Raw genomic sequence first — 10,786 nt, forward strand, 5'->3', positions numbered from 1 at the left:
GTAGTGGCACGTACCTGTAGTCCCAGTTACTCAGAAGGCTAAGGTGGAAGGATTTGATAGAGCCTGCGAGGCTGAGGCTGCAATGAGCTATGATCGCACCACTGCACTTTACCTGAGGGACAGAGCGAGACCCCTTAAAAAAAGAAAGTGGCCAGAGAAAGCCTCATTGAGAAAGTGATATTTGTGTAAAGCTCTGAAGGAAGGTGACGGGTCAGGTGGACATCATGGGGAAGAGCATTCTTGGCAGTGGGAACAGCCAGTGCAAAGGCCCTGAGGCAGGAGCAAACCTCATGAGTTAGAGGAACAGCAGACAGACAGCTGTGGCTGGAGCAGAGGCAGTGGGGGTGAGGGCAGGAGGTGACGGGTCATGTGGCATCTCATGGGTCACAACAAGGGCTCTGGCTTTCACCCTGAGTGAGAGGAGGCCAGGGTTCTGAGCAGAGGAGGGACGTGACCTGACTCAGGTGTTCACAGAGTCCCACTGGCTGTGTGTGGGAAACAGATCGAGGGGAAGGCAGAAGGACAGAAGCACAGGGAGGAGGCTGGTGTCGTGGTCCAGATGGGAGACGAGGGTGGACAGGACCACTACAGGAAAGGGGTCTGGATCCAGGCCCAAAGAGAAGGTTCTTAGATCTCACGCAAGAAAGAATTCAGGGCGAGTCCATAGAGTAAAGTGAAAGCAAGTTTATTAGGAAAGAAAAGGAATAAAAAAACGGCTAATCCACAGACAGAGCAGCCCCAAGGGCTGCTGGTTGCCCATTTTTTTATGTTATTTCTTGATGATATGCTAAACAAGGGGTGGATTATTCGTGCCTCCCCTTTCTAGACCATGTAGGATGACTTCCTGACATTTGTAATCTCTCATGGCGCTGGTGGGAGTGTAGCAGTGAGGACGGCCAGAGGTCACTCTCGTCGCCATCTTGGTTTTGGTGGGTTTTGGCCGGCTTCTTTACTGCAACCTGTTTTATCAGTAAGGTCTTTATGACCTGTATCTTGTGTCAACCTTCCGTCTCATTCTGTGACTTGGAATGCCTTAACCGTCTGGGAATGCAGCGCAGTAGGTCTCAGCCTCATTTTACTCAGCTCCTGTTCAAGATGGAGTTGCTCTAGTTTACAGGCCTCTGACAGGACCAGGGCTAATTGGCCGAGGGATCAGAGCTAAACCAGACTGAGGAGCCGCAGGCAAGGCAGGGCAGAGGACTGGGCCCCAGGAGGACGGTGGCGTGGGTCTGGTCTCTGACTGAGCCCCTCCTGGCCCCAGGTCGTGTCCTACCTGGCAGGCTGTGGCCTCCAAAGCTGCCCCATGCTTGTGGCCAAGGGATACCCAGATATTGGCTGGAACCCCTGCGGTGGAGAGCGCTACCTGGACTTCCTGCGCTTCGCTGTCTTCGTCAACGGTGAGGAGGGGGTGGCAGTGGCAGAGGGGAAGTATGGAGTCACTGGTCACACCTCCCTTGGGATGACTGCTCACACCCTGAGCCACAGGTAGGGTCCAGACAGGGATCCCTTCAAGCAGGCCTGGGGCTGGCAGCAGCCTGTGTTACCCCTGGAGGTGTTGGGTCCTGGGGCTGGCAGGGGCCTGTGTTACCTCTCTGGACATATTGAGTCCCGGGGCTGGCCGTGTTGGGTTCTGGGGCTGGCGGGAGCCTGGTGTTACCTCTGGAGATATTGGGTCGTGGGGCTGGTGGGGACCTGGTGTTACCCCTAGAGTTGTTGGGTCCTGGGGCTGGCAGGGGCTGGGGTTACCTCTGGAGGTGTTGGGTCCTGGGGCTGGATGGGGAGGTATCTGATGGTGGCTCATGAGACCCCCTGTCCCCACACGGGTGGCCAGGCGAGAGCGTGGAGGAGAACGCCAACGTGGTGGTGCGGCTGCTCATCCGGAAGCCTGAGTGCTTCGGACCCGCCCTGCGGGGTGAGGGTGGCTCAGGGCTGCTGGCTGCCATCGAAGAGGCCATCCGCATCTCCGAGGACCCTGCGAGGGATGGCCCAGGCATCCGCAGGGACCGGCGGCGCGAGCAGTGAGTCTCCCAGCCTCCCCCTCAATAGGGCAACCCGCCCTCCCAGGCCCCTAGCTGCCTCCCCCACCCACCCACCTTCCCCGCAGCTTTGGTGAGGAACCACCTGAAGAAAACCGGGTGCACCTGGGACACGCCATCATGTCCTTCTATGCCGCCTTGATCGACCTGCTCGGACGCTGTGCACCAGAGATGCATGTGAGACCCAGAGCCAGGGCGGGATGGGGAGGAAGGGCAGGCACAGCCGCCTTGAATGCCTCATGCAGGCACTCGGTGACACAGAGTGAGCTCACATCCATGGGTGGTCCTGGACTAGCAATGCTGGGGACACAACAGTGACCAAGACAGCCCCAGGGCCCGGTCTCACAGAGCTCCCGGTCCAGTGGGGGAGACAGACAGTGACCCCCAGAGTGGTCAGGGCTGGGATGATATTACTCCCAATGTCGCAGAAAGTGTACAATCCTCTGTGATGTTATTCCTAATAGCCAGGGTTAGAGGATGACATTATTGAAACTACCGCAGTGTGTGTACATCCCTTCGATCATCTTGTTCCTTCTATCTAGGGTGCGAGAGGGAGCACAGGGAGAGAGGTCGGGGCCGGGATGCTGGGGCACATGGAGAAGACTCAGGATGGATGGGGACGCAGGGAGAGGGGTCAGGATGGGGATGGGGACACAGGGATAGGGGTTGGGGCCAGGATGAGGGGTCACAGGGAGAGAGGTCAGGATGGGGATGGGGACACAGGGAGAGAGGTCGGGACTGGGGTCGGGGGTCACAAGCAGAGGGGTCAGGATGGGGATGGGGGGCACAGGGAGAGGGTTCAGGGCTGGGGTTGGGAGGCACAGGCAGAGGAACGAGGGCTGGAAACTCTAGACAGCCTGCTGAAAGAGGCCTGCTCTACCCTCCTGTATGGGAAGGGAGGGAGCGGAGCAGTCACTGAGCGGGACACCAGTGCCTGATGAGTGCCCCTCTCCCTCCCTGCGTTCCCCAGCTAATCCAAGCCTGCAAGGGTGAGGCCCTGCGGATCCGTGCCATCCTCCGCTCCCTTGTGCCCTTGGAGGACCTCGTGGGGATCATCAGCCTCCCACTGCAGATGCCCACCCTGGGCAAAGGTGCGGAGGGGATGGAACTTGGCAAAGGAGTGATGCTGGGGAGGGAGCCGCCGGGTCCGCAGGGCATCCCCGAACCCGCCCTCCCTGCCTGCAGACGGGGCTCTGGTGCAGCCAAAGATGTCAGCATCCTTCGTGCCGGACCACAAGGCGTCCATGGTGCTCTTCCTGGACCGTGTGTATGGCATTGAGAACCAGGACTTCTTGCTGCACGTGCTGGACGTGGGATTCCTGCCCGACATGAGGGCAGCCGCCTCGCTGGACACGGTGAGCAGCCCCGCCCAGCCTGGCCACCCTTCCCACCTCCACAGAGGGACAGGAGATGGGTCACGGTAGAGCAGCAGCAGCTGCTTTTGCTTTTCTTGGGATTGTGGACAGACATATCATAATCCCCAATACCATCATAAAGATAGAAAATGAAAACCAAGAAACACTCTGAATTCCAATGAAGGGTGAGTGGGAATCTCCACGACTCCAGTTTTAAGAAATCATTGTTCGAGGCCAGCTCACGCCTGTAATCCCAGCACCTTGTGGGGCCGAGGCAAGCGGATCACAAGGTCAGGAGTTCAAGACCAGCCTGACCAACGTGGTGAAACCATGTCTCTACTAAAAATACAAAAATTAGCCAGGCGTGGTGGCACACGCCTGTAATCCCAGCTACTCAGGAGGCTGAGGCAGGAGAATTACTTGAACCCGGGAGGCAAGGTTGCAGTGAGCCGAGATCGCACTGCTGCACTCCAGCCTGGCGACAGAGCGAGACTCCATCTTAAAAAAAAAAAAAAAAAAAAAAAAAATTGCAGTGTTGGTTGCACTGTGGACACACAGAACTCTGTACAGGAACAGCAACAACAGAAGGGTGACAGGGCAAGGAAAATGAGCACTGAGAAGTGACCGCCAATTTAGCAAAGTCAAGGTCACTGGAAACTGGGATGAACAGTTTCAGCAGGGGACAGAAGCCTTCCTAGAGAGGGTTTAAGAGAGCCTGGGACTGTGCATGGTAGCTCACCCTTGTAATAACTTTGGGTGGGAGGCCAAGGCGGGCGGGTCACTTGAAGCCAGGAGTTCGAGACCAGCCTGGGCAACATGGAGAGACCCTGTCTCTACAAAAAAATTTAAATATTAGCTGGGTATGGTGGTGCACACCTGTAGTCTCTGCTACTAGAGAGGCTGAGGTGGGAGAATCACTTGAGGCACAGACTTTGAGGCTGCGGTGAACCGTGATTACACCGCTGCATTCCTGCCTGGGCAACAGAGCCAGACCTTATCTCAAAAAAAAAAAAGAAAAAGAAATTAGCCAGGCATGGAGGTGCGTCCCTGTAGTCCTAGCTACTAGTGAGGCTGAGGCAGGAGGATCACCTGAGTCCAGGAATTCGAGGCTGCAGGAAGCTATGATTGCACCACTGCACTCCAGCCTGGGCGACAGAGACCCCTGTCTCTAACAAATGAAAAAGAATGTATTACAGGAAGAAAGGTGAGACTTAGAGAGGAGATAAGTGTGCAGACCATCCATATTTACAGAAGAGCCAAATCTGTAATGGGGTTCATTAATCTCATCGACCAGTTGTGTGTGTTTGAAATTTTGCATAGGCCAAAGTAGTAAGTGGTGGGGTGGGGGCTGTGGGCGTAGGGGCATGGGCATAGTGTGGGAGGCAGGTGGTAGAGATTGAGAGAAGCAGGTTTTGGGGGAGTGATCAGAAGCTTGGATCCTTTGGCCAGAGTAGCTCAGCGCAGGTGCCAGAGCAGCCCAGGGGGTGTGCAGCGGGCCTGATGTTCTCCCTCTGCACCCTAGGCCACTTTCAGCACCACCGAGATGGCGCTGGCGCTGAACCGCTACCTGTGCCTGGCCGTGCTGCCTCTCATCACCAAGTGTGCGCCGCTCTTTGCGGGCACGGAACACCGCGCCATCATGGTGGACTCCATGCTGCACACGGTGTACCGCCTGTCCCGGGGTCGCTCGCTCACCAAGGCGCAGCGCGACGTCATCGAGGACTGCCTCATGGCTCTCTGCAGGTGGGGTGGGGCGGGTCCCAGGGTGGGGCGGGGACAGGGGCGGGGCCGCAGAGCAGGCCTAGAGGGGAGGTCCCACCATCCTGTGCGCTGTCGCGCAGGTACATCCGCCCGTCGATGCTGCAGCACCTGCTGCGACGTCTGGTGTTCGACGTGCCCATCTTAAACGAGTTTGCTAAGATGCCACTCAAGGTAAGGACAAGCGATCTTTAGCGGTTCGTTTTCAGGCCGCGCCCACACTGGTTTGCTCTTCCCTCCAACTGCGGGGTTCATTTGTGTCGGCACTGCCCAGCCCAGTTAACCTGCACTAGTTAGGACGGCGTCCCCATAGAAACCTCTTAGCATCCTTATTTGCATACTAGGATTCCCAGAACATTCACTTTGCTTCATTGATGCCTCTAGCGTTCCCTAATTAGCGTTTAATTTGCTTAACAGCCAGCTCCTGCTTCAATTAGCATATATTTGCATGGAGCACACCACTTTCCCTAATTAGCATGTTTATTTGCATGCCTGGACCACCAGACTTCCACTATTCAAATGAGTGCATTTATTTGAATAAACATTACCACAGCTATTCTGAATATTTGCACACTGTCTCTCTTATTTTTTCATTTGCATGCTAATTTGCATAAAGAGATACCCCAACTCAGATAGCTTGACTATTTTGCATAATACATCGAAATCAGCTCCTATTTCAAATTTGCATTTTAGTCAGGCGCGGTGGCTCACGCCTGTAATTCCAACACTTTAGGAGGCAGAGGTGGGCAGATTACTTGAGGTCAGGCGTTCGAGACCAGCCTGGCCAACATGACAAAACCCGGTCTCTACTAAAAATACAAAAATGAGCCGGGCGTGGTGGAGCACACCTGTAATCCCAGCTACTCTGGAGGCTGAGGCTGGAGAATTGCTTGAACCTGGGAGGCGGAGGTTGCAGTGAGCGGAGATTGTACCACTGCACTCCAGCCTGGTCGACAGAGTGAGACTCCACCTCATAAAAAAAAAAAACAAAAAAAACTTTGCATCTTGGATAGTGGAGGCCCTCTTCCCGATTACCATATATTTGCATGGGGTGCAGCCTTTGTTTCTACTTGATATGTTAATTTGCATAAGCACAGATTGCTGCATCCATATGCCCATTTACTCACTACGTACCCATGGATTAATATTAGCACGCTTATTTGTGTAAAGCAACACCAGACACAACCAGCTCTAGTTTAATGCCCATCTTAACTCTAAATTAAGAATGCTAAATTTGCATAGTAAGCTGTCTAAGACCACTCCTCAAAAAGAATACCATTTTCCCTTATTAGCATATAATTTGCATAACCCACACTTCCTTCATATTTTAAAAGCACTGGCATGCTTGTGTCTCTCTGGGCCTTCATCTGCCTGCCATCCGCTGGTTCCCCTTTCATTTGTGTGTCCCCCTCTTGCTCCCACCCAGCTCCTCACCAACCACTATGAGCGTTGTTGGAAGTACTACTGCCTACCCACAGGCTGGGCCAACTTCGGGGTCACCTCAGAGGAGGAGCTGCACCTCACCCGGAAACTCTTCTGGGGCATCTTTGACTCTCTGGCCCATAAGGTCTGGGCAGCAGGGAGCCCCAAAATGGCCTATGTGGAGGGTTTGGGGCCCAAAATTGGGAGTCCAGAGTGAAACCCCCAATTTTGGGGGGTTCAAGGGTGAGAGCGTTCTGCATGTTTGGATCTAGGAGGATCTATGGGTTGAGGCTTCAGTGTGGAGGTTATGGAAAAGGGGGTGGGCCTCCAGTTTGGGAGCTTGGAAAGTGCAATATGGGGATGATTTGAGCATACAATTGGGTCTGAGATTTGGGTTTCAAGGAGAGGGACCATAATTCAGGTTTGGGGGTTCAGGGAGGAGGGCTTATTATTGCAATGTGTGAGTTTGAGGTCCCGAGGCTCACTGAGGCTTATAGTGACCTCCTACCCCTGCTCCTCCCGGCCTTCCCAGAAATACGACCCGGAGCTTTACCGAATGGCCATGCCTTGTCTGTGTGCCATTGCTGGGGCTCTGCCCCCCGACTACGTGGACGCCTCATACTCATCTAAGGCGGAGAAAAAGGCCACAGTGGATGCTGAAGGCAACTTTGATCCCCGGCCTGTGGAAACCCTCAAGTGAGGCCTGGGGGCTGGGAGACAGAGGAAGATTTCAGGGGTGGCAGGAACCCCAGTCCTAACATCTGCTGACCCTATGCCCCCCACAGTGTGATCATCCCGGAGAAGCTGGACTCCTTCATTAACAAGTTTGCGGAGTATACACATGAGAAGTGGGCCTTCGACAAGGTTGGCCTCAGGGTCCTCCTATCCTAGAAACCCTCAAGACCCCAGCTTTCCCCCCGACCCGGTTCCTCCCTGAGGCCCCAGATCTCCCTGAGACCCCCCAGCCTTCCTTAAGACCCTTAGCTTTTTCTGGGATCCCCCAGGATTCTCTGTCCTCGGCTCCTCCAGGGTCCCCCCTATGTGTCCCCAACTGCTGCCTCCCCCTCACCCTGCCTCCTCTCCATCTCTAGATCCAGAACAACTGGTCCTATGGAGAGAACATAGATGAGGAGTTGAAGACCCACCCTATGCTGAGGCCCTACAAGACCTTTTCAGAGAAGGTGACCAGGCCTTGAGGCCCAGCATTGGGGGTCAAAATGAAACCCCCAAATTTGAGGGTTCAGGGAGGAGTGAGGAAGGTTCACAGGTTTGCATCTAAGTGGATCTGTGGATTAGGTCTCCCCATTCATGGACTTTGCCTTCTCTCAAACTTGGTAGAGCGGGTAGAGAGTCTGAGAGAGTGGGTTTGATTCCTTGGCTGTAGTAAGACTTATTGGAGCCAGGCGCGGTGGCTCACGCCTGTAATCCCAGCACTTTGGGAAGCCGAGGCGGGTGGATCACGAGGTCAGGAGATCGAGACCATCCTGGCTAACACAGTGAAACCCTGTCTCTACTAAAAATACAAAAAATTAGCCGGGTGTGGTGGCGGGTGCCTGTAGTCCCAGCTACTCGGGAGGCTGAGGCAGGAGAATGGCATGAACCCGGGAGGAGGAGCTGGCAGTGAGCCAAGATCGTGCCACTGCACTCTAGGCTGGGCGACAGAGGGAGATTCCATCTCAAAAAACAAACAAACAAAATTCTCAGAGACTCGTGTGTCTAATGGGATAAGGAGAGTGGGTTTGGGAGGCTCTGTTATAGAGCAGATAAGAGACTTGAGTTTGAATCCAGACTGGACCACTGCCTAGCCACGTGGTCAGGGTTTTCTCCTTTGGGGTCCTTCCTCCAACCCCCCCTACTCCATTCCAACTCCCCACCCTCCTGTCCACCCCAGGACAAAGAGATTTACCGCTGGCCCATCAAGGAGTCCCTGAAGGCCATGATTGCCTGGGAATGGACCATAGAGAAGGCCAGGGAGGGTGAGGAGGAGAAGACGGAAAAGAAAAAAACGCGGAAGATATCACAAAGTGCCCAGGTGAAGGCGGGGCCTGGGCGGAGGGCAGGGGCACGAGGCGGGGAGGGTCTAGAACAAGGGTTGTGGCCAGGAGAGGGCGTGGCCAGACAGGGATGGGATGGAGAGGAGGGGGGCCCAGGGAGGTAGGTGGGGCCAGAGAGGGGTGCTGAAACCTGAGATCTGGGAAAGGAGAGGGCAGGGGTCTGAATAACTGCAAAGGGCAGAGGAGAGAAGGATGGGGTGGTTTAGAGACAGGGCCTTGAGGAGAGGACACGGGGTCTTGAGCCAGGGGAGGGCGGAGGGGGTAGAATGGACTAGTGGGGGCCTCGGAAGGGGCTGGCCTGGGCTTCCTGCTAGCCCATCAGCCTACCTCGCATCTTCCCCTTGTCCTCTTAGACCTACGATCCTCGAGAAGGCTACAACCCCCAGCCCCCCGACCTTAGCGCAGTTACCCTGTCCCGGGAGCTGCAGGTGAGAGCCCTGATCCTTTTGGGGGGATATGGGGTGTCTTTGGGGGGGCTGGCATCCTCTGAATCTAGCCCTTGACTCTGCATCCACTCCCAGGCCATGGCAGAACAACTGGCGGAAAATTACCACAACACGTGGGGAAGGAAGAAGAAGCAGGAGCTGGAAGCCAAAGGTGAGGACGCCCATGCCGCCCCCAGGCGACCCCCGTGTCTTCACTGTGTGGCTTTACTGATTGCCTTCATGCCCCTGAAACTCAGTTTCTCCATCTGCAGATGGGAATAATAACAGCGTTTACCACAGTGGGGTAATGAGATGAGCACCAGCAAGCAATGTTTCCGTTATTCGTATCTTCATCTTTATTACTATAATTACGCATGCTGGGCACTGCAGGAACCACTTCAGTGAGAGTGGCCCGGGTCTTCCCCAGAGCCCTGATTTCTGGTCTTTGCCTCCCTAGGCGGTGGGACCCACCCCCTGCTGGTCCCCTACGACACGCTAACGGCCAAGGAGAAGGCACGAGATCGAGAGAAGGCCCAGGAGCTGCTGAAATTCCTGCAGATGAATGGCTACGCGGTTACAAGGCACGCGGGTTGGGACGCCCGCGGAAGAGCAGCCGGCGGAACCCACGCAGCAAAGGCTGGGAGAGGCGGGGCCAGAGAGGGGTGGAACCGAGAGGAGCGGGGGCCTGGGGAGCAAAGACGGAACCAGAGGGGAGGAGCTAAGGGAGTGGGGCCTGGACACAGAGGCGGGGCCAGATGGGGAGGAGTCCGAAATGAGTGGGGCGGGGCTTAAGGAGCAGAGGCGGAACCAGAGAGGAGAGGAGGCAGAGAAGGGCGGGGCCCAGGGAGCAGAGGCAGGGCCAAAGAGTGGAGGAGACTGAGAGGGGCGGGGACCGGTGAGTGGAGGCGGGACCAAAGAGGAGAGAAGGCTGAGAAGGGCAGGGCCTGGGGAACAGAGGTAGGGCCAAAGGGGAGGAGGCTGAGGGGGCGGGGCCTGGGAGCAGAGGCGGGGCCAGAGAGGGGAGAAGGCTAAGTGGGGTGGGGCATGGAGGGCTCAGAGTGGAGCCCCAACCTAGGGTGACGCCAAAGCTGATAGAGACGCGGCCAGCAGGAGCAGAGGCGGACCTGAGAAGGGTGGGAAACTGTAGGGCCAGTGTCTGAGCTGATCCCTCTCTCCACATCTCCAGAGGCCTTAAGGACATGGAACTGGACTCGTCTTCCATTGAAAAGCGGTTTGCCTTTGGCTTCCTGCAGCAGCTGCTGCGCTGGATGGACATTTCTCAGGAGTTCATTGCCCACCTGGGTAGGGAGAAATCCCCCCCTTATGCCCGCCCCACCCGCGGACACCAGTTCTGCGGACCAGACTCACCTAGGACACCCGTTCCTGCACTCAATCCGTCCTCCCCTTATCTGATGTTTATTGAGCTTCTACTATGTGCCAGACACTGTTCTAGATGCTGGGACACGGCAGTGAAGATGACAAATGAACCCTGCTGCCCTGCAACTACTCCTGTGTTGGCTTCAGGCAATTAGCATCATAAATAACAAAATCATTTAGTGTTAGAAGATGATCAGTGTCATGGGAAGAAGAAAACAATAGAGCCAAGTAGGGGGGATTGGGAGTGTGGAGCCAGTTGTAATTTTATTTTATTTTTTATTTTATTTTATTTTTTTGAGACGGAGTCTTACTCTGTCGCCCAGGCTGGAGTGCAGTGGCTGGATCTCAGCTCACTGCAA

The 10,786-nt window shown here is 55.5% G+C and overlaps 1 protein-coding gene across 1 annotated transcript in view; it reads left to right on the forward strand.

Annotated features, from left to right (window-relative positions):
• Window positions 1–10,786, forward strand: part of RYR1 (ryanodine receptor 1 (skeletal)) — a 164,972-nt gene that overhangs the window by 68,908 nt on the left and 85,278 nt on the right. Inside the window, exons 43-58 of the mRNA XM_011952520.1 lie at window positions 1,262–1,397; window positions 1,832–2,018; window positions 2,105–2,213; window positions 3,007–3,127; window positions 3,222–3,391; window positions 4,914–5,134; window positions 5,233–5,323; window positions 6,576–6,716; window positions 7,104–7,267; window positions 7,357–7,435; window positions 7,663–7,752; window positions 8,463–8,603; window positions 8,979–9,053; window positions 9,147–9,222; window positions 9,508–9,631; window positions 10,237–10,352. Of these exons, the coding sequence (XP_011807910.1) occupies window positions 1,262–1,397; window positions 1,832–2,018; window positions 2,105–2,213; window positions 3,007–3,127; window positions 3,222–3,391; window positions 4,914–5,134; window positions 5,233–5,323; window positions 6,576–6,716; window positions 7,104–7,267; window positions 7,357–7,435; window positions 7,663–7,752; window positions 8,463–8,603; window positions 8,979–9,053; window positions 9,147–9,222; window positions 9,508–9,631; window positions 10,237–10,352 (2,041 nt within the window). The remainder of the gene's footprint in view (window positions 1–1,261; window positions 1,398–1,831; window positions 2,019–2,104; window positions 2,214–3,006; window positions 3,128–3,221; window positions 3,392–4,913; window positions 5,135–5,232; window positions 5,324–6,575; window positions 6,717–7,103; window positions 7,268–7,356; window positions 7,436–7,662; window positions 7,753–8,462; window positions 8,604–8,978; window positions 9,054–9,146; window positions 9,223–9,507; window positions 9,632–10,236; window positions 10,353–10,786) is intronic.

This window comes from Colobus angolensis, unplaced genomic scaffold, assembly GCF_000951035.1.
Source record: "Colobus angolensis palliatus isolate OR3802 unplaced genomic scaffold, Cang.pa_1.0 Scaffold34, whole genome shotgun sequence".
Lineage (NCBI taxonomy): Eukaryota > Metazoa > Chordata > Mammalia > Primates > Cercopithecidae > Colobus > Colobus angolensis.